General features: G+C 39.3%; 3 protein-coding genes across 3 annotated transcripts; 2 read left to right on the top strand and 1 right to left on the bottom strand.

The window, feature by feature from the left end:
• Positions 1-4414: 4414 nt before the first annotated feature.
• On the top strand, positions 4415-8622 carry pbk (PDZ binding kinase; the record flags this gene model as incomplete). Its single annotated transcript, XM_079214853.1, has 6 exons — positions 4415-4578; positions 5136-5275; positions 5489-5658; positions 6530-6659; positions 7447-7626; positions 8183-8622. 6 exons carry the CDS (start codon positions 4415-4417, stop codon positions 8413-8415), a joined length of 1017 nt encoding a protein of 338 aa, XP_079070979.1. The 3' UTR covers positions 8416-8622.
• Positions 8623-9309: 687 nt separating this feature from the next.
• On the bottom strand, positions 9310-17056 carry LOC306734422 (N-acetyltransferase ESCO2-like; the record flags this gene model as incomplete). The annotated part of the gene is made up of 14 exons (XM_079215779.1): positions 9310-9726; positions 10360-10544; positions 11162-11305; positions 11531-11620; positions 12202-12333; positions 12709-12850; positions 13264-13306; positions 13503-13575; positions 14762-14873; positions 15024-15145; positions 15422-15725; positions 15893-16199; positions 16406-16554; positions 17004-17056. 14 exons carry the CDS (start codon positions 17054-17056, stop codon positions 9594-9596), a joined length of 1989 nt encoding a protein of 662 aa, XP_079071905.1. The 3' UTR covers positions 9310-9593.
• A 1195-nt stretch (positions 17057-18251) lies between these two features.
• Positions 18252-21533, top strand: ccdc25 (coiled-coil domain containing 25). The gene is made up of 9 exons (XM_079215993.1): positions 18252-18399; positions 18559-18606; positions 18754-18793; positions 18927-18978; positions 19437-19512; positions 19760-19863; positions 19990-20192; positions 20412-20457; positions 20851-21533. The coding sequence occupies exons 1-9, from the start codon at positions 18375-18377 to the stop codon at positions 20878-20880; spliced, it is 624 nt and encodes a 207-aa protein (XP_079072119.1). The 5' UTR covers positions 18252-18374; the 3' UTR covers positions 20881-21533.
• The last annotated feature ends 1625 nt before the right edge of the window (positions 21534-23158 follow it).

Genomic DNA, 23158 nt, shown 5'->3' with positions numbered 1-23158 from the left:
ATAAAGTCGCAGGTAACCGTATTATAAAAGCAGTAAGGTACTCGAGGCAGTACTGTATCTACAATAATGTACAGTTCAAGGGTTCGCGTCGGGCCTAACAACACCCTTGAACAGTACATTATTGACGATACAGTACTGCCTCGAGAACCTTGTTGATTAACTATAGCCTACTTAAAATACAAATGTTTAAGTACTTGTACTTATTGAGTGTTTCTATTTCATGCATCTTTATATTTCTAATTTACTACATCTCAGAGGGAATAACATAGTTTTTATTTCACTACATGTTTGCATTTCTGATACTTCAAGCACATTTTTCTGATATACTTTCCTAAAATAAAGTTTGAATGCAGGACTTTTACTTGTAATGCAGTATTTTCACATTGAGGAAGTATTTTTACTTCAGTAAATGATCTGAATACGCCATCCACCCCTTTGTGTGTTTAAGTTACACACATGATCCCAAGCGCTGGAGCACGTGGGTGTGGACACCGTGTTCGTGCCTTGATGGACAGTTCTTAACAGTGATTACAAGTATGAATGTTTCCACATGTGAAGCGGATGCAGAAATGATTGGATAAAAAATCACCTGATGTCCGACACACATGGCCGACAGTCAGAGCAAAAAGACTGTGAAGCCGGTTTGACTCCGGTCAACATGGTTTCACTTATTCTCCAGGAAGGTACGACTTTATATTAGTTTGTATTTGATAAAGTAAAATATATACTGTAGGTTGGCAAGTGGAACCAACTTTACACATATGTAGATGGATAGATGGGTGTTTTAGATATAGATAGATAGATAGATAGATTGATAGATTGATAGATCGATAGATAGATAGATAGATAGATAGATAGATAGATAGATAGATAGATAGATAGATAGATAGATAGATAGATAGATAGATAGATAAATGGATAGATTAGACTCTTTGGGTGTGTGTCCACACTTCTTCTTTATTTTCTCCTTAGTGCGCTATAAACTCTTTCTGTCATTTTATTTAAGTGTGAATACTAAGTGTCACATTTATCACATTACTTGCAGCTAAAGATACGAGAATACACAGTGCGACAGATCAATTTAATACTCACGATGGTGTAACTATTGTGTATTTGTCTTGTATTAAGTAGTTTAGCAGGGGCCCACCTGACCTGGGACTCCCTCCAGGACCTTAGCGTGTCTTACAATCCTGTTTCGACAACCACTATTAAAATATAATAGCAGCATCTGTATCTGCTCATGTGAAGATGTGTTGTTACACATTATTTCTTGCTCCGTTTGTCCACGCATGACACAGAAAAACGTTTTCTACGGGCCCCGGAGAACCACATTCAGAGATCAGAGGCATGAAATTAACCAAACCACCAATTTCTACAATGAGCGCTACAAAGAAAGAGGAGAGAAACAACAGATGCTGTGATTTCTCCTCAGCATCAGCTTCCTATGAATCCGTCTGCCATCCCTCCCTCCCTCCTCTTCATCCCAGTGTTTGGCATTTAAGACCGCGGGTTCGACTTTGTTGGCTCTTTTGCTTTACAGGACAGATCAATATATATTTTGTTTACAGTGTTTTGGAGTGAGGACAGATGATGCATGTTTGCATCAGAAAAATGTTTTTCATGGGCTACAGTTCTGTGTGGTTCCAGATGTAAAAACACAAGAAAGTTTTATTTTTGAGTCTTGACACATGAATCCCGGGTGGTCCTGTACTTTAAGTCGTTATGTCTTTAAGTGTTCTATCAAGTCTGACATTTCTAGTCTAGTTTATTTTCCTGAATTTCATTAAGTTAAATGAAGTCTTCCCAGAAGAGGCTGTTGTATCAAAGGCCTGATTCCCATACAAATAAGAATAAAACATGTAATTTGTATGTGCTTTTTTGGTTTATATGGCCATTGAAAACATGTTCTGTGCCATAAGAGCAAAAAAGAGACTGCATTAATTTTACAAAAACATGTTTGCATCTAAATTAAGGGACATAACAGGACTTCATATTGCTTAACTGCTATTTTCCCTATGTTTTTTCTTTTCTTTAACTGTACATGTGATGTTGCTTTCCTCTGATTAGTCAGATTGGAAGTTCCTTTTTTCTTTTTAATAAAATGGTTCATTAATTAAAAACCTTTCTACTAAAAAATCTTAAAAACTGGGACCATGAGGTCCATTTAGCTGTCCTTGGGTCTTTAAATCATCACCTTATGTTAAGATGAATCTCTACATAAAAAAAAGAAGAGCTCTGTTTTTACTTTCTTTAAACTGCAGTTATCCTGATTATTTGAACAAAAGCAGGAGTTATTGAGTGCAGAGAGGAAGATGTTGTATTTAATCATTTGCAAGCATACAGCATATGACACAGAAATACAGTCGTTTTCCAAAGTTTCCAAAAAAGTTAGTAAAACATGCAGAAAAAAACTCTTCTACTAGTTGCATGAATGATCAAATGAAAAGTTGACACACTCCTCCACTTTTGTGTTTGAATCATGACATTAGAGCATGTAATTGTTCTTGATTGGATCATGACATCAAGCAGCATCATTTCTTTCTTTCTGACTGTTTCTCTGTGGTCTGACTAGAGAGGAACCATCCTTATTCTATAAAATGCACCGCAGCATGTGGCAGCATGAGCCCACAAATGAGCTAATTTCCCCTCAGGAGAACGAGAGATGGGGAGAAAGAGAGAAAGAAAGCAATAGTACCAGAGTTCCCATCCACGTCTAGTTGTCATCAGACCACATTCCTGCTCCTCTCACTCATAATGAAACGGTTATCCTTCCATACAATGAGAGGACCGAGCTGGGAACATCTGCCATATATGTGAAGGAGATGAAACAATAATGGGATCATGAGAGTCGAGGCCGGGGTCAACTTCATCGTCTGAGTGAGTGAAAGTCTTTCAGACAAGTTCCTTACATTAAAGAGAGAACAGACACATGCATGTGATGAAGAGCAAACAAATAAAGTACTGTCATATAGTTCTCGAGAACTAGAAAATCCCTAAAACCCTAAATCCTGAATCTCAAAACACACTTCATTTTCATTAATAAAAGCAAGAAACGAGGAAAAAAAATCTACTAAGTCAGGGAACAATGTTGATGAGTATTACTATCTATCTATCTATCTATCTATCTATCTATCTATCTATCTATCTATCTATCTATCTATAACTATATATATATATATATATATTTATATATATATATATATATATATATATATATATATATATATATATATGTAGATATATATAGATATATATAGATCTCTATATATATAAATATATGTAGAGATCTATATATATCTATATATTATATCTATATATAACTATATATAGAGATATATAGAGATATAAATATTTATATAATTCCACTTGCAAAACCTTCAGAAAACCAGCTTGCAACCTCCTACCATAATGTATCATAGTTGTAAAACATCACTGACCTCAGGTGCTGAAAAGCTGTATTACAACTGTAACGGATTAAAATCATGTTCAAATATAATACATGCTGTTCCCTGATTGTAATCACAGTAAAACATTATTATTATCTGTATAGTCTTTGAAATATATATACATCAATACAACAGGCGTGCAGTTTAGCTAAACTCTGCTGTTTAACATTTCCAGTCGCAAACGACATGTTCAGTTTGTTCCTCTGCGGCTTCCGTTCCGTCCAGGCCGTGACACGGAAGTAACATTTTGAACGTTCGGCGCGCGGGTTAATCAGAAACAGCAGCTTTGAATCGACACTGAAAGAAACCTCAGGTAACGTTTGATTTGTTGACTAAACTATTGAATCGTCGCACTCAAAACACCATGAAAACAACGTAAATCATGTGTAACGTGTCAAAAATAATTACTGGCCATGCTAACTTTGCGGTCTACGTTAATGAGCTCTTGGTGACCGTTACATGGTCACTGAATACTGTGGTGTTGTTGACAAACACCTTATCTAACAGTCGATGTCGGGTTTTATTGTATTTTAGTTGCCACTTATTTTGCAGCTGTCAAATACCGACGCGATTTCTCGATTTAACGTAGCGTTAGGCCTACACGTTAGAGGCATTTTACGTTTGGTTATTTCACAACGAGCATCATGACAGCCTCCATTTAAAAAAATAATAATTGTCGCGTCGGTTGTTTTACGTAATCGTTCGTCTTACTTAGACAAATATAAGTTCATACATAGCAAGTGGAACACGAGACAGTTCAGATGTTAATTCGGCTACATCAAAATATCACTTCTATAAAATATTAACTTCATATAAATAGTATGTCACAAGCCTGCTAACTAATCCAATGTACTTTAGTCGATGGTGTTGGTCAGTATAGTTACATCATATGTGTTTGGGTCATTGGCTGTATCCCAACATGCTTGTTCCCATGGTAACTATTACGTTAATTGTCGTGCTTTGACAGAATGGCCTCTCCTGCCACATTCACCGAGGGTGCGTTCAAGACCCCCAAAAACGCTCGAAAGAAGAGCTTTGCCAGCAGCGGTGGAACCCCGATCACCATCCCGGCCTCACCTTTCATGAAGAAGTTGGGCTGTGGGACTGGAGTCAACGTTTACCTCATGAACAGGTGTGAGGTTTTCTCGGATTACAAACACATTGTTTTACTCCTCAACTGCCATCTTATCGCCTCATTGCTCCTCTTTCTCCTCTTCTTGCCTGGATCCTATCATTTTAAAATCAATGCTTTAGATATCTTTAAAACGTTCTCTTGCAGTTTTATCGTATTGATTATTCACCCCAAAAAATAATAATTATAGAAGATCTTAGCTTTTAGAAATGGTTCAATTTAAAGATTACTGTGAGAATGACCGGACCGCTTCTGAGATGTACATTTTATTGAAAAAAAAGTTGCTAAGTGTATTATGGATGACATGAGACCCCAATAATTTGTTATTTAATTGTAACGGCTGTGCAGTATTGCTTTTAAATCGCAAGACCATTTAAGGGCCAAGTTAAGGGTGGAGTTGTGTGCATTAAAAGAATAATAATCCATGTGCTAATGCATCTTCAGTATAAATTGAGAATACCATTGTTTAATTGTACCGTTTCCCAAGTCCACTGCATTGGGTCATGGTCACATCTGTATGTAAATAATGTTTGTATTGTTGATCAAATTAATCCTAGAATGGGAAAGCTGAATGCGTCTCCCTGGGCTGTCAAGAAGATCAACACCAGGTGTGCAACCAATCAGGTGGCGGTTTACCAGAAGCGCCTGAACGAGGAGGCGGAGGTCCTGAAGGGAATTAATCATCCAAACATTGTTGGTAAGCAGTACAGTACGCTCACTGTGTTACAGGTGGACAAACACTTATTCTTTATAGACTTTTTTTAATGACTTGTTTCCCACCAAGCACATCAATTAGGTGTTGACTGGTGTATGTATGGGATTGATAGCTCTGTTTGCATCTGTATTTTGCTCTGCCATGTTGTGTTAGTTTCAGGATTGTTCATTTTGTATTCTTATTCCAACACCAAAGGGTTTCGTGCCATCGCCGTGGCCAAAGATGGATCAAAGTGTCTGGCGATGGAGTACGGAGGAGAGCAGTCCCTCAATGACCTGATCGAGAAGAGGAAAGAGGACGGCCTGACCGCTTTCTCTGCTGCCAACATAGAGAAAGTAGCGCTGCATGTTGCTCGTGGCCTTCAGGTAAAACACACATTTTCCATATTCCTCCAGTACCCTTCTCCGGTTTCTTTGACCAAAGAAAAGACCAAAAAGTCTATGTCGACTATTTCACCACTTTACCTTGCCATCAGATAGCCCTTTCCAACATGGAACTGAAGCTGTTAACTATGCTCTCTTCAGAGGCACAAACGGTACTTTTACCTCGCAGATCACGGAGGTTGCTGGTCTACTGATGCATGGATCGGTTAGCTTGCGTGTTATTGTGAGACTTTTGGATCCGAACTAACATGGCGTCAACAGCAGTACATTGCTTAATTTCAATGCAGGTACTCCTGTCTGCTTCTCTAAACTGGGAGTATGCTGACCGAAATCTTATATACTGACTATAAAGATGTATATAAACTGTATATGTAGCATCATCGTCATGCAAAAACCTACATCAGGTCACGTGGGTACTAGTTTTTAGCAGGGCTTGGAAAAATTGTATTCTGACACCAAGACATATGTACTTACTCCAAAATGTGTTGCAAACTATATTCCAATGAAATTAGCTAGCTCCAAAAGTTGCTAAATCTAATGAGAAAATTGCCATGTCGGCAACACTGGCGGCCTCTCTCCAAAGCCACTTTGTATTATTTTTGAAATAATTTCTGATGCTTTAATGGGTTTATCAAGCTTATTTGTTACTGTGTCCTGCCGGATTACTTGGGACCAATACAGTCTTTCCGTAAGCATTTTGTAATAGTAATCTGAATCTGTAAAGTAATTACATTCATCAAAAATGTATATGTGAAAAGTAAAGTAAAGTTAAAGTACCTAAAATTCTCATCTTTCAAATTTAATATCAGAAATGAGCAACTAAATAAACCGAGGCGTGTGTTTCTCTCCGCAGTATCTCCACAACGAGAAAAAGCTGCTGCACGGTGACATGAAGTCTTGTAACGTCGTCATCAAGGGCGACTTTGAGACCGTCAAGATCTGTGACGTCGGTGTGTCTCTGGAGCTGGATGAGAACATGAGAGGTAGTGATTGTCTTTGTGTCATTCTCAACACAAATCCACGAGTAGCTGATGTGAACATCTAGCACGGTACTCCCTGCGTGATGGTTGGAGAGAAGGATAGTGGGAGCTCCAGCCTCCCAGTTTGTGCTCGCAGCCGGAGGAGGAGCCTGGAGCTCTGACTGCAGGTTGGAGGCAGCAGCGAATCATATACTATAAAAAAGATCAAATTAAGGTGGAATAAAAAGTACAATATTCCCCTACAAAATGTGTGTGTGTTACAAGTGGGATTAATCATGGATAAAAGCACAGAATTGGCAGCAACCATTTGGATGGGACTGGAGACAACTGTTTATGATAAAGCAGCTGATTCTGCAATCTATTGTGCAGATTGGAAAGCTCTGAGGCAAACTTTTGATTTGTGAAATTGGCCTATCCACATAGAGTATAATTTAATCAAATTGATTGACTTTGTTAATGTGAAACTAATTGCAAACTTCTGGATCTTTGCTTTTTTTTAAAACAAGAACATGAGTTCTTGTTTTAAAAAAATTAAATAATATTGGCCATTTTAGAAACCGACAAATTGAATGTATTGTTTTGTAATTAGATTGTTGTTCAGTCCAATTTGGGTTTAATTACTTCTGCCAAGGGGAGGTGGTCTGTCAGCAGAATTACTGAAATACTACTGGTCAAATTTTCATGAAACTCAGTGGAAAGGATGTAGCATGAGCAAGGAAGAACTCGTTAGACACACACAGTGTTTCAACTGTGCCCATCTAGTTAATTTGTTTCTTCTTCCTGCCCTCAGTGTCAGACCCAAAGGCCGAATACATTGGCACAGAGCCATGGAAACCGAAAGAAGCTCTGGATGAGGAAGGAGAAGTCACCGACAAGGCGGACATCTTTGCCTACGGTCTCACTCTGTGGGAGATGATGACCTTGGCCATTCCTCATCTGGACATTTTGGATGAAGAGGGGGCGGTTGAAGGTGAGACGCTCTGAGACACACTATATATTCTATTACTTTTCATAATATACTACTATCCAATTAAACATTCTTTTAAGTATTTTATATACATATATAGCATGTCCCAAAAAGTAAAGTAGTATAGCATGGCAAAAAAAATGCATGTAATAATAATATGGCATCTTAAAGTTATAAAAGCATCAGAATGGCATTGTATAAAAGTAAGTGAAATAAATTAATCAATGTAAAAGTAATAAAAGGCCATAATCATCAGGCTTGATGATTTTCTCATGCAGCAGCTGCTCATCATTATTCTTGCTCTTCATTTGGACTGGATGGAGCTCCATTAGCAGACGGAGCAATGATTCCTAACCTCGTGCCAGGTCCCCCGCCAAGAAAATTAAATGGATAAAGAAAACGTTCTGCAACGTTGACCCACTTTTACTTTAAGAATGACCTTTTGGTTGAAAAGATCAAGAATCCGGATTGTGATAATGTGTCACAATGCCAAAAAAAAAGTTTGGGCACAGAAATACGAAACCCAAGATTGTAAACACACTTTTCTTTTCAACCGCAGATGAGTCGATGGAGGAGAGCTTTGACGAGGACGCCTTCTACGAGAAGTTGGGGACCAGGCCGGTGCTGGATTTCGAGGCTCTGGGCAGCTCGTACCGGAGGACGGTGGAGCTCTTCTACCTCTGCACCAACGAGGACCCCAAGATCCGGCCCTCCGCCGCCCAGATCGTCCAGGCTTTAGAGAGCAACGCACCGCTGGATAAAACGCCCAGTGAGGTGATCGTTATCGACTGAGTCTCACAAATAATTCAGCATTTTGATCTTTTTTTTGTCGGGGGTTTATATTTTAAAAAGTTGCATACACGGCCAAACTGACGGGCTGTGCTCATAGTCACTAGTTTGTTTTTTTCCATTTAGAAGCTCATCTTTACTCTACATCTTTATGTTGTCACTCTATACCACATTTCCTTTTATGTGTATGGTGTCTTTGCTATAAACATTTGCGTGTATGTCATTAGTATGTAAATGTTTTTACTTTATTGTACGTTTGTTTCTGCACTTCTGTAAACTTTGATATTTCTTGATAAAACTTTTGAGCTCTACTTCTTTATTTTAATACCTTGCATACATCTAAGTATCAGTGGCTGTACTATAATTGTAGGTTTAGCGGTCGAGATCTTTTATGCATACCAATTAATTTTAAATATTAGAAACTTAAAAGGCTAACAGTGGAAAGTAGTTGTTGCTCAGTTAGATGAGCAGATTGATAGCATGTCTGTAAATAAGTTATCTTCGCTTATGAAAATGAAAAGCAGCTAGCTTGGCTCTGTTTCCAGTGTTAGTGCGAAGCCATCTGGCTGCTGAGCCTATTTTCATAGTTACCGAGCAGATCAGAGGTAGAACTCTTGGCAAGAAAGAGAAATCAGCATCGCGAACACAATGTTGAACTACTTTGATTTCTTTGCAGATACACGTTTAGTATCATAAAACAAAAAAGGTGATGTTTATTAAGTATGTACAAAGTAGAATGCTCAAACAACAAAAACATCGCTATTTCAAAAAGTTTATAAACATTTTCCTTTCTAGGAAAAAAACAAAAACAAACAATCTGAACATTTAAATTAAACTTTGCAAAAATGGGACATTCAGTTTCAAGCTCATTAAGCAGAATTTTAACATCTGAATCGAAAACACTGCCAATGAAAACATTCAACAGTATTAGAGTATAAATACTGAGTAATAACAGGTGCATCATGAACCTTTAAAAACTCAACTTAATCATGAACACAATGCGTTATAGCTATACAACCGAAGCTTACAAACTAAAGCCTGATCAACAAAAAAACTGAACCTTTATTTCCTTGCATATGAAAAGACAATTTAACAATTGCCTGAAGATCTGTTAATATGCAGTACTTATAATTTAACAAGTAATTTGAAACAGTAATGCACCTTTAAACCGTGCATCTACTTCATGCAACGAAGTTGTAGACGAGGAAGGTTGCCGTGTTGAAGTACTTGGTTGCAAACTGTTTGCCATCAGGTGTCGGGTCAGAGAAAGCGATTTCATCCTTGGTGAGATGGCTGCCGTACATGTAGGTGCTCCTAAAAAAAAACAAGGAAGACGGAATTATGTAAAAAGAGGGAAATTATACTGGCTCTGTTCCAACAATATTTTAAGATTTTTTTAAGTCTGTTCTTCCATGTGTTGGCAATTCCCTAGTACAGTATATGGCTCAGTTTAAGTTTAGGGAATTGATCGCGCACTGCTGGCAATTTGAGATAAAGCAGTCTCTGCTTGGTCGCGCCACATGGAAATATTACTGTATTTTATCGTTTTCAAGCGTAGAGAAAATAAAAGTATGAGGGACAACTTTTAGAAGATTTTACAATAAGTTTTGCGTCGCTTGGTATTAATCCTGATGACGAGTGAAATTGTGTACATAAGGATATTTATAATAAAGTTGGTTTTAGCAGCTCACTGGTAATGATCATAACGGTAAAAAAAACATCTCTTAAAGTCTGATATACTGATGGTGACCTTTCGACGGTTTTCACTCTTCAACTTTTGGAAAGAGACGACACAGTTTTATTGTCGTAGGAACAACATAGGTTAGTTGAATTAATTTACAAAAGAAAATGAATACCTGCTGTGAAACCCTAGCTGGCCACCGTAAGCATTCATTTTGGCCTTTTTTTTTAAATTACTTTCCCAAATTATTGCGCGTGGCCTCGTACCTGACGGTGTCCAGCATGCGCGTTGCGATGCTCTGGCGCCGGGCCAGACTGAAGACCCAGATGCGACTGATGCCACACAGAGCTTGTTCTGGGACGGTGGAGCAGCACCAGGCTCGGTGTCGCTCCATGAAGTCGTCCTTCGTCATGTCTTTTTCTTGGTCCGGCTGCTCGAGGACTCTGTAGGCCTGCAGGGACACGTGGGTGATGGTCAACATAAGGCACTGGACCAGCACAATGTACCCTCACCTGTTTAAGTCCCAAAGTCACAGCTCCGAAATGATGCAAGCTGACAATTCATGAGGGGAAATGGGTTTGTTTTAGGTCAAAGTCAACAGGATACAAAATAAAAAGCTGGTCCAAATGATTTTACTTATTGGCAACAGTTATAAAAAAAAAAAAAAAAAAAACGTAAGAACGGCATATAGAATGCATTTTTTTTTTTTTTTTTTTTTGAGTTGATTTTATTTGTCTTTTGCCCAAAGAAAACTAGTTTGTGGAGGTGGTGAGTGCCGTCACCCATCCAGACGCTAATATAATATTAACCAAATGGATTTCTGGTTTATATCAAGACTATTAAGAAGGCAGTGACTCTAACCATGGGGTTTCTGAGATAGCAAACACTTCTCTACTCAAAGCGCATGTCAATAACGTTTGTGTTGTCACAACCTGGTGGACTTGTGCCAAAAGTGTTGGGAACCGCTGTTCGAAGGTCTTAATGGACAAATAACAAAAGTGATGGAATGGGACTGGATCTGCCAACATAAACAAACACACACACACACACACACTTCTCCAGCCATACCTGACGTATGGGTTCGGCGACGAGGCAGCCCACCACCATGCGCTCGGTGCTGATGAAGAGGTAGGTTTTGGCCTGCGTGGGTCTGCTCAGGGTCAGCTGCTGGAAACCCAACTCATTGTCCGCGACATGCCGCACATCCTCAGCCTGAAAACAAGCACACATTGTGAGGAAGACGATATGAAAATCACACCTGGAAAAGCAACTTTGTACACTTCTGAAAAATCAAGCCGTTTCTCTCAAACCACATCAGATATGAATAACTTTGGAGTGAACAGGGAAATGTTTGACGATTTTTACAGACTGAAGTGGAGACAAACTTCACAGCATATACATACACTGTGAGAAACCAGCTAAAGTGCAAACCCACACCTTTTTAATGGCGTATTTGGGATCATCTGGCATGACGAGGAGGATCTTTCCATCCCAGAACTCTGCCACCACCCGCTCCTTCTTCCAGCCCTGGAAGCACAACAGAGAGAAGAAGCTGCAGTTACAAGCCAACAGCGGCGAACAAACTCACCTCCCCATGGAACAAACGCATGCCAGCAGCTTTGGCAGAATATCGCTGAGAAACACGAAACTACTTTGAATAAAAAAAAAAAAGGATAAGATACTGAAGGGACAGTAAATAGCACAAGTTAGATAAGGAAGTGGCACAACTAATAAGAGACGTTATAGCACTGTTTAAATCAGGATTAATATACAAGTATATTAGAATGGAAAGAATTAGTTGTGTTTCAAACAGAAAATCCTGCACTTTCAGTTCCAATAATCAACACCAGTGTTTAATTAAAAGCTCTATGCCTCACTGAGTGGAACTGACTGGGATTATCGTATGTGCAAGGCAACATCAGGCTCGACTTAAACATTGCTTTCCTAAAAAACAAATACAACAAATAGATATTTACTAAAATGATGGTATCAGATACTCGAACCAGCATCGGACAAATATCAGTATCGATGCGTTGCTGGTTTCATAAATGGATCATCTATGTAGTTGTCTCACTACCAGAGAATTCAGTGGAGGAAAGAAGTTTTACCACAAATTTGATGGAGTCGAGGAAGCGCTGGTGGAACTGGGTGTGCTGGAAATGGTCCTCTGGGTTTTCTGCACTGTAAACCATTCCACATGAGCTGCAGGTCGTCGCTCCAAACTGCTTCTGACCTGCGTCCTGGGCGGGGAAATACATAAACGATGCAGTCAACGGTCCAATAAAAGGAGGGAAATAGACCAATCGTAGTGAAGCATCGGCCAGCTTCAAGCAGTGTCCGAACCGGCTTTACAGGAACAGTTGGTTCCTTAATGTCACTGTTTTTTTTAACCTGTTTTCACTGCCTAATTAGTTTGACATCCTGAATATAACTTCCAAATGCATATAGTAGACCTGCTTCCCCCCTAAAAAATTAGGTAGCATTTACTCAGGGAGTGTGGTTAGTGCGAGTGTGGGCTTGATGGTAACTCTGGACTCTCAAATGTTTTGGGCTCAAATATGTACCAAAATCTAGTGATCCACTCGGCACAGCTAAACATATAAAGATGAACATACGATAATAAGCTGGTCGTCATCCTGTTTCTCTTTCCTCCTGCGAACAGGTCTCTCCTTGAGTGCAGAAGTAGTTTGTAGGGGCGTCATCGGGCCGGAGGGCGTGCTGCAGGACACTGGTGGTCGCTGAGCTGCATTCTTGAACCTACAATACCAGAACACTGTGGTGTTAGTGCGCTAATGCAAAATACACAGCCTCAAAAGACTTTGATGTGGCACTCAAAGTGACAGAAGCTATGAAACACAAAAACACTAAACACCTATTTGTAATCCTTATTTGGGACTCTTACGCTTATGTCCAAATCCATGAAAAAGTAGGCCAGCCACTGCTCTCTTCAGAGCTTCTGTTTCTAAAGCTTCATTGCTCTGGCTTCTCATATCCCTTGTTTTTACTGAAGAGAGTAGACATGTTTGAAGAAACATTTCCATCCTCTTTTGCCAGACCTTCAAAGCTTTACCTCATATGTTGGGAATACGGTGCCAAATTCGCTGTTTTGTTTCATATAAGAAATCTTTCATTGTGCCGTGTTAGCGGTTGATGACTGGTGGACGTCTCACCTCTTTGAAGCAGAGCCAAAGATGGGATACATTGCTGCAGAGTCTGTGGAGAAAATACAAAAAAATACATATTTTTAAAAATAAAGCTTTCATGGAACAAGAGTGCTATTTTAAAAGAAAACAAAAGAAAACAAAGTGAGGGGACCGGTTATAACTACTGATGTCAGTGAGAGTGAAAATCAGCTCCAGATGTTGAACCATGATTATGAAAGAGTTAACAGCGTTGTGTGTCCGTGTACCTTTGGGTGGGCTGGCGGCAGCACTGGGGGAGCTACTCTCACTGAGGTCAAACATGGGTTCATAGCCACCGTCCTGGAAGAAGGAGAGTTCAATATTATGAACAGCTGCAGCAGAAACTCAGAAATCAAGAAAATGAGGGTTTGTTGAATAATGAGGTCATCACCATTAGCACGGTTCCCATGCAACCTGAGGCCTGTACTACAAAGCGAGCCCAACACACTACGGGTATCTTTTTGTGATCAAAAGGGCTCGACTTAAGCCTGGTCGGTTGGTGGATTTCAAATGGGAAAAGAAAGCAAGATGCAAACATTGTGCTAAATCGTTAGACATCCCCAACAAGAGGGAGGTGGCAATTGTAAGACATACACACGGCCAAGAGCACTGTTATGAGGTTAGTTCAGTCTCATTAATGACAAATGTACACAGAAAGACAGGGGAGTCTTAAAAAAGCCACTCGTAAATGCAAAGCTATTCACAAAGAAATGCAGTGCGATCCGCAAAGAAATGCATACAATTCCACAAAGAAATAGAAAAACCAGATTTGTGAATTTTTGTGAATTGTTCTGTCCGCATTTGTGAATCCTTCTGTGTGCATTTGTAAATCAAATATATTTGTGAATTGTTCTGTGTGCATTTGTCCTCAATGAGACTGAACTAACCCCATACACTGTCAGCATCCTGTGTTTGATTTGTGATAGTTTCAAATGTGTGTTGGTTATTGTTGAGAGTTGCAAAATTATGAATATGAAGCCAGGTTCAAAACAATGAATTGAGATGCCATGGTCTCTTCCTTTGTAATGTTTCATCATTACAGTAAAATGGCCCATAAAATGATGTGAAATGTTGCTTTTTTTTTAGTGGTAGCTCCTCTCAATATTACTTGTGCAATATGGTGGGATAAACTGATAAGAGTTCGTGGCAGTTATAATCATAGCAAACTCAACTCTTAACTTTGAAGCGTACATATAAGTATGCAAAGTTCAGTCTAGATCTGTCAGTAAGCAAAATTTAGGTAGCAATAATACAAATTTTAAAAAGGGCTTCATTAGTGTACGACGTGATCATCACTAAAAATGTCCCAGCTCTCTAGAAAGGGTGGGAGCTCTGATAGATATTCAGCTACAAATGATGGACTGCAGCTAAAGTAAAGTTATATTACACTGAAGTTAAATAATTGAGTTGTTAAACATACGAAGGACCAGAAAAAGAACTCCTGTGCAACTGTATCTGTGAGCATGTGTGTATACTTCTGCTATACCTGAGGACTGAGAGATAGGGCCGTGGAGGCAGGACTTGCTGTCGGGGTCCTCGTCAACACAAGCTTCAGCTCCTTGGTGATCCCATATTTCTCCGACAACATTTTAGGAGAGCTGCAGGAGAAAGATGAAGGTCATTGATGATCTGAAAGAATGCAGTTAAATATGGTGTATCGCTAAATCATCATTCAGATTGTTCTGTCCGCTTGAACAATGTTTTCCCAATTTGGGAAGACATTTTTTTAAATTGAGATTTGGGGCCACCTGAATGTCTGTAGAGATTTAGGCTCTTCGTTAACGAAGTCCATCCAGTCTGACGGTTCAAACTTTGCTCTCCGCTGTGTGCTCGACTGGTTCTCTTCAGTCCTGACCGGCTGGACATCGGTCTGTCGGCAATAACCAGGAGAACAGAACATCAACTCGACATTTCAAATCTGAAGAACAACCACTGTGGTGTGGGACTTTCTGATTGCATCTTAACTTGTACATGCCTCAGATCAACCATCAATGTTAGACATTAAGGCATGACATGCGTCAGTTAAAACAATATTAATACAAGCCAATAATTGCTCAAATCAAAGCATCCTCTACATCCCAACAAGGACCCTTCAGACACAGTCTCTTGCCTGCACATTAAAAACATATAGAATGGCTTCTCTCACCGGTTCAGGGTGATTCTGTTGTTGGTTCACCAATGGAGCCGGTGGCTTTGATTTCTCACTTTCAGCCTGCAGCTGGACAGTTTTGCCTTTTGGGACCGACGCTGGCCTGGTTGAAGATTTTGGTGCAGATTTCTTGTACATAGATGTCGGTTTCTTCCCGGAACTGAAGAAAGCGGCTCCTACAAAAATCTTCGGTTTGGGCTTCAGGCTGTTGAAAGTGATGGTGATTGCTTTTCTGGACTCGGCTGGCTTATTGCCGCTAGCGGAAGCAGCGATTGTACTGGCCGCAGGTTTAGCAGCAACACTGTTGAAATAAATGATGCAATGGTCGCAAAAACAAAATTGAAATTATAACTATGCTTGTGTTGGTAAATAAAGACACCGGTAATGTCGAAGAAACTACAAAATGGTGTCAGAAAGCTGTAGTAGCACCAACGAAGCAGCTACGACTGACTTAAAAAGGGAACAAACCTGCTGTTAGGTTTGGACAGTTTGATCGTCTTTGAAGAGGTCGCCTTGCCTTTGGTACCCATCTTCCCCACATTGCGAGATGCTGCAGCCACCTTTTTCTGCTTGCTGCCTTTTTTAACATTCCTCTTGTTCTTATTTTTCTCCAGGGAAGGAGGGGGAGTAAGAAGACGTGGGGGAGAAGGCAGCGAGTCCTTTATTGCCTTCCTCTCTAGTGGAGTGAGATAGACGGATTTCTTCTGGCCATAGAAGGAACTTGTAACCATGGAAAGTTGAACTGGAGATGCACACGGTGATTTGGCTGGAGAGCCTAGTTAAAAAAAAAATTTAAAAAAGGTGGACAAACAGATAAAGATTAGATGTGTTTGAGAGAACGTGTGTGGAAAAGGTGAAGAAGAATAGTAATTTTGCAGCATGTCCTAACTCTTCCATTTGAACACATTACTGTAGACTTAGAGTCACATCGGCTGACCCAAAATGACTCCCTAAACCATTCTTTTCACTAGTCCACCCTACCTGCTGATCTACGTGGAAATGGTGAGGTACAGTTCTCCTTGATCGGGCGCCCAACTGGCTTCTTCCTGGCCGGAGACTGTGGGGGCTTCCTGGGGGAGCTCCTCTTCGAGGGGGACAACTCCTTCCCTACACCGTTCTTGGCCGGGTGGCTAGAGTTAAAGTAACAAAAGGTCGGTCACAACGAGAAACAGCAAATGCCACAGGGATAATCAATAACCTGCTCAAATGTGTGACACAAATGAGGAATGGATACGCAGTTCATCATATACAGTATAACTACAACTGTTTATGGGGTAAAGAATTGTTTTCAGAAGTTCCCATAGTAGTGTTGACATTAGAGTTTGGGTCCCAGTACCAAAAGAAGTGATGTTTCATTTAACAAAAGAAGCCACACACAAGGACAGGCAGCAGTAGTAACTTTTATCTATAGAGTTGGATAAGAGTATTAACTTGGCAAACCTTTGATTTAAATCAGGAACTATCCAATCAAAGTAAACTAATTATTCAAACTGGCTTCTGTAATTAAAACTGAGTCCATGTTGTTATTACATTTGAATGTACCAGTACATTTTGAGTAACCAGTGTGTTCACAACTCACCTGTCAGAGTCCAGCGAGGAAAGCTTCCTCTTCCTGGTAACAGTGGGAATCATTTTCCTCCCTACACAAACACACACACAGTAACATTAGTAGGTCTTCATTGACTTATGATGGAGGGCTGCATCAAGTTTTGGTCAAGTAACATTCTTTTATTTTTGAAAAAAAAGAAAGAATATAAAACAATAACAGCCACTATGAGCAGTGTGACAATTCGTCTTATTGGTAGTAGAATGAAGTCACAGACTACAATGAATATTTAGGAATATTTTGTGTTTAACCTTAATTAATTTAACACAAGCTAAAAGTGCATGGAGCTGGAGGTGACGTAGTTAGCTAACATTAAACTACACGGCGGGGTGATTGGGTCCCTAACTTTACTAATGGTATCGATGTGTGTTCTCAGTTCCACATGACACCGTATTTCATCATGTTTGCGCACAAACGTGAGCTTGTGTTGCGTGAGATAATAAAGCGCGGTGGGTAATTGGCGGGATGATTAGCTTTTACAAAAGATGACAAACTAACATTAGCTAACGTGTCGATATTGATCACATTTCCCCCGTTTGTTTCAACGTGTGTCTCTGTTTTAAAGCCAATACATAACATTACATCTAAACGTCATGCTTGTTAGCTTAAGTTAACATAGGATTCACTTACTTTCAACGTTACGTAAATGCACCATGTAGAAGAGAAGCAACGCACCAAACACCAAAACGTGAACCTTAAACCATGAATAATATAACTTACCAAACACGTCTGCGGTTCTGTATAAAATAATAAATGTCGGTATAAAGTTTGAGTCGCTGCTTATTCTGCCCGCGTTTCTACTCACTGTTTTGAATGTGTTTGAACAGCGCGCGCCAGTCTCTAAAAAAAAAAAAACGGACAGGAAACGGAAACACGCTGAATATTTTATTTTACAACAGTAAAAGACTTCTGGTTCTTGCCTTCAAAATAAAAGATAGTCGTTTATAAAATGACAATCACGCATGTAACGGTCCAGAATTAAAACGTGTTGTATTCACATATATTGCGTGAAGTTAGACACAACTTCTATATTAAACATTTATTTTGTGAAAGTATTGTTTCTTGCGTTTTCTTTTCCAATTGCGTCGAATGTTTGGAACATTTTGGAACGTCAAGCTTTTATTTTGTAAAACAAATGTGGGCACTTCCTGACCGGTAACTGCCGCTTTGCGCAGCTGGGCAAGGACTTCCCAGGTCAACTTGTACACGAGAAAAGTGACAACAGCAACGAACCAGGCGGAACGCAGCTCGTTATATTTATTTGTGTTGATAATTAGCTGCATTAGCTTTCAAGCTGTATACAATTCACATTCGTATTTTAGTGGCGAGTTTGATTCACGTAAAATGGTGTTTTACTTCACAAGTACCGGTGAGTAACGTTAACGATGCAGCAGCTAGCGCGTAGCCTGGTTAGCCAATACTTTTTTATTATTTCTCATTTTATGTGACTGTGTTTTTTTGTGTTTCGTGCCGCCAGCATTTATTGCTGCTTCAATCAGTAACTAACTGTGTATTGTTTCCCTCTCAGTGGTGAACCCTCACTACACAATCTACATGGGGAAAGACAAATATGAAAGTAAGTTCGTTATTAGATCACACACTCTCTCACACACACACACCCTTTTTTTATGTTTTTTATTTATAGACATATATGTCTTGTGTTGTCACTCTGATTATTGATGGTTGGACTTCTATTTGATGCCACATGTCATTGTTTTTGCAGACGAGGATCTAATAAAGTACGGATGGCCTGAAGACATCTGGTGAGACTCAAGTGTCAACACTTACGTTGCTTCACAGATGACACTTAATATCTTGTAATGAATAGTTTGTAAGCACAACTAAGATAAATATGAATAACACAAGTTTAATTCTGTATTTTTTTCCTACGTCCAGGTTTCATGTGGACAAACTGTCTTCGGCTCACGTTTACCTGAGACTGCCAAAGGTAAAGAGTCAGCCCAGTGAACCTGAAATCCTGAATGTGAAGTACACAATCATGTCTTGGGTCCTGGTGATACAGTGTTGAGTTCAAGGGTTAGAAATAAGTACCAGCTAAATGCTGGTCAAATGTGCAAGTCGCTGCTGGATTTGCTTTACTCACTAGCCAAGAAAACAATTGTTCTCTATTGAGTGGCTGGTAGATTTTTGAATCTTTTTTTTTTATCCAACACTAATTAGGATTGGCTTTTGGACAAGCGTATGTTATCTATCTTTATCTTTGGTCAGTTTACATGAAGCCTTGGGCTAAACGGCTCAAATGAGACAACAGTGATGCTCGGGTTGATTTAAAGTGTTTTTTAGTCCATGAATACAGCAGACAGGGCCAGATCTTGTTGATTAAATACATTTTTTTCTTGCTTCTGAGCACTTAAACTACAATGTAAAATTGTTTTTATGTTCTAGGGTCAGACCATAGATGAAATTCCCCCCGAGGTGCTGATAGACTGTGCACAGCTGGTGAAGAACAACAGCATCCAAGGTAAAGATCCGCTTCCTGATAATGTCTTTGGGCGATTGGCATCGGGCATCAGCCCCCACCGATGGGTTTCAGAATAAGAGTCTTGATTCTCACAGCTGATTTGAGGGAGTGACTTGTGCTGTATTAAACAAAACAGTTCCTCTTACCCTGACAAATCATCCTGTTGATGCCCTTTTCTGCTGTTTTTTGTGAGTGACACGTGTATATTTATATGTATGTTAAATTAAACTGTTTTGAATGCTGTCAGGCTGTAAGATGAACAACATCAAAGTGGTTTACACACCTTGGGCCAACCTGAAGAAAACCGGAGACATGGACGTTGGACAGATCGGCTTCTTTCGACAGAAGGAGGTCAGTAGAAATGTATCTCAAACAAACGCATGACGGGTTGTTTTCTTCTTGTATTCTACGTCATGAGTCTGTTATCACCGCTGACTCACCAGCTGAGGTGCATCTTGTTTGCACTGTGTTTCCCAGGTGAAGATAGTGGCTGTGGAGAAGAAAATCAATGAGATGGTAAACCGCCTGGAGAAGACCAAAGCAGAAAGCTTCCCCGACCTGGCTGCAGAGAAAGAGGCGAGAGACCAGGAGGAGAGGAACGAGAAGAAAGCACTGCTCCAAGACCAGAAGAAGCAGGAGAAGGAAGAGCAGAAGAGGAAAAAGGAGATGGATGAACTCAAGTAATTTTTGTTGTTGTTGTTGTTTTTCTATGATATTATTATAGTAAAGTTGGATTGAATTAAAAAAAAGTTTACTCAAGTCTTTACATTAATGGCGAACTCACGCTGTTACTGAAACCAATAGTTTAAAACTGTACTACATACTCTGAGTTTTTATTAAAGCCTCTGTACACTTATGTGTACATTATGCATTATATGTCTTATGGTTTCTCTCTCCAGGAACTACACTTCACTGATGAAGAGTGAAAATATGACCACCAACGAGGTGAGGACAAATCTATGAATCTATATTCTGTTTAAGAATCGACAGAAAGGAAAGGTCATGGCTTTTGCTACATGTTTTGTAAGAATTATTTTCAATATCAGTTATATTCTTGAATGGGTCGTCGAAAAGAGATGTGTCACGATGTATTTTCTTACTGTTATATAAAATAGCATCAGTGTCTAATGAAAAGAAGCACACTCACTCATATTATTTAGATTAACTGCCATAATGAAGCAGAAAAGAATAAAAGTACCTTTTTATGTCATGGACGAGCTTTGATTTAAAGCGTTGTGAGATATACAGAGAAGTTGTCCCACTTGATCAAGAAAAAGAAAAGTATTTGGTAGCAGCTCTGGCTTCGTTAACTTGTGCTTCTTTACCTTTCGCTTGCAGGACGGTAACGATTCAGACGACTTCATGTGAAGAGAGAGAGCAGACAGAACCGCCTCCGTCACTGAGACCGGCCGATGGGACGCTCCTCTGCTGCTTCTGCTTGCTGTAACTCTGCACTGACATTGAAAGAAAACAAAGACAAAACGGATACTTTTTTTATTTTTTTGCTTTTGGACAACCTGAGTTGATAAGGGACGGCAGCGGGGATTTATTCCACATGCCGAGCTGAATGTTCTGTTCATGGAGGGAGTGGCACTGTAGAAGAAACGCAGGACAACCAGAATGCTGAGCATCATTTTAGGGGGAAAAACACTCAAATAGCAGAACTGTTCTCACTGCTGTTGGTTTCTGATAAGAACTCATGTCTGGGTGTTTTTTACAACCCTGCAGACCCTTCTGTTCACTTTCTTTTGTGTTCATTCCTCTGCACGTCAGATTTTATTCACTATAATTCAATGTATTAAACTAACAGTTATAGTTATTCATTGACGTAATGTTCTTTTGAGCAGAACCATCAACCAGGCGAGGCGGCCTCTTTTACCCAACGGCAGAACCGTCTTGTCTGGAGCCACTGATGTCCTGAAAGATTACAACATTTTAGGGCTGCATCTAATTATTATTTTTAAATGACGCTTGTCTCAAGTCTTCTGCTTGTTCTGTTCAACTACCTGTTTAAACCCAAATAAATTACAGTAAGTTTACAATAAAACCGCAGAGCAGAAATTCCTCACATTTGAAAAGGTAGAACCATCACGTGTTTGGCATTTTTGCAACAAAAAAAAAAAGAGGGAAAAAATGATATATTATAAAAAAATTGTAAAATAATATATAATTTTCCAGACTTCAAGAGCCCTGTGACGGTAGGGCATAAAGGTGCATTCTTTGTTTGTTTTTAAACGTTAGTTTTTGTGAGCTTTTCATAAAGCTTTTGAAAACCTTGGTCATGATCAAATAGAAGTTTAGTTAAAATCAAGTAAGTGGACCTTGAGTACTTTTTTTTTTTATTTTTATAGTAGAGTTCATATGTTAAATACTGGACCTGGAGTAGAAGTTCTACTTGCGCTACCAACGGATGAGAAAAGTAACAGTGCATCACTTTAATATGTGTGCTGTCTGCAGGCAGAGGGAGACACGAACCTCCTCTTCCCGGTATTCAGCTATAGATATAGTATAGTTTTGTAGTTAACACAATAACTCTTATATGCATTAGAATTTGCAGGGTTTTTAAAACTTTAAAAGAAAAAACTGCTCCGTTTCCCTGCGGTTTTTAAAATGTCAGCAGCATTTCTCCTCTCCTGTAGGTGGCACCATCAACACATCTACACTTATTGAGGATGTATGCTGACAAGCCACTTTCATGTGGAGCAGCGCATGTGTAATAACCTGGTATGTTGTTTAACAATGTCGTCCTACTAACTTATGAGTTCATTTCCGTAATGTAGTTCATGTACTTGAATTGCCAAGATGTTATGTTACCAGCAATGGTAACCTCAAAAACTATACTATAATAGTAAACGTAGATGTTGTGAATCAGTAACTCGTATATTAATACGGATCTGATAATTGGCTAGTACATGTGCTGCCTTTTGGAATTAAAAACTACACTTTTTCTGCCTAAAACTGTCTCCTACATTGAAATGTATTGATCTCGAATGACAAATAACTATGAGGTGAGGCTTCTCTATATTTTTACTGCCGTGATATCGGTAGTCCAACGACCACAAACAAAAACAAGTCACGCTAATTTAGACTTGATGAATATTTTTTTTTTATATATATATATATATTGCGTATATATATATACGCAAAATATATATATTAGTGTGTTTCTCTTTTGAAAATAAATTTTTGGAGGATGCGGGCATCGATCCCGCTACTTCTCGCATGCTAAGCGAGCGCTCTACCATCTGAGCTAATCCCCCAAGATATCATACTGTAGAGTCAAAACCGTCCAAGAAATCACGAAAGTAGTCATTTCATGTTCTGATCAACACATGGATCTTCATACTTTTCTGTTATGAAATTCAGGCTTCATGACTTGCATTTACTTATTTCCCTTTCAGTTGGACCGGCTCGCTGCTCTGGGGTACTTTCCTCCTCTGCTTTTGGGGAAAAAACACAGAAATGTCTCCACAGCTGATGTCCTCACCAGCATGCAGATGAAGCTGGATGACTGTTCGGAAGAAGACCTCAAAGAAGTTAATGGAAAAGTATTAAATTGTGTGAGTATTTCAGTCACTGTATTGATGATGCAATGGAATGTTTTGAGACAAATGTATATTTATTTTTCGTTTGAAAATCTAATATT

This window comes from Taurulus bubalis (assembly GCF_910589615.1).
Source record: "Taurulus bubalis genome assembly, chromosome: 3".
Taxonomy (NCBI): domain Eukaryota; kingdom Metazoa; phylum Chordata; class Actinopteri; order Perciformes; family Cottidae; genus Taurulus; species Taurulus bubalis.
The sequence above is the reverse complement of the archived record's forward strand: the minus strand, read 5'-3'. Positions and strand labels throughout refer to the sequence as shown.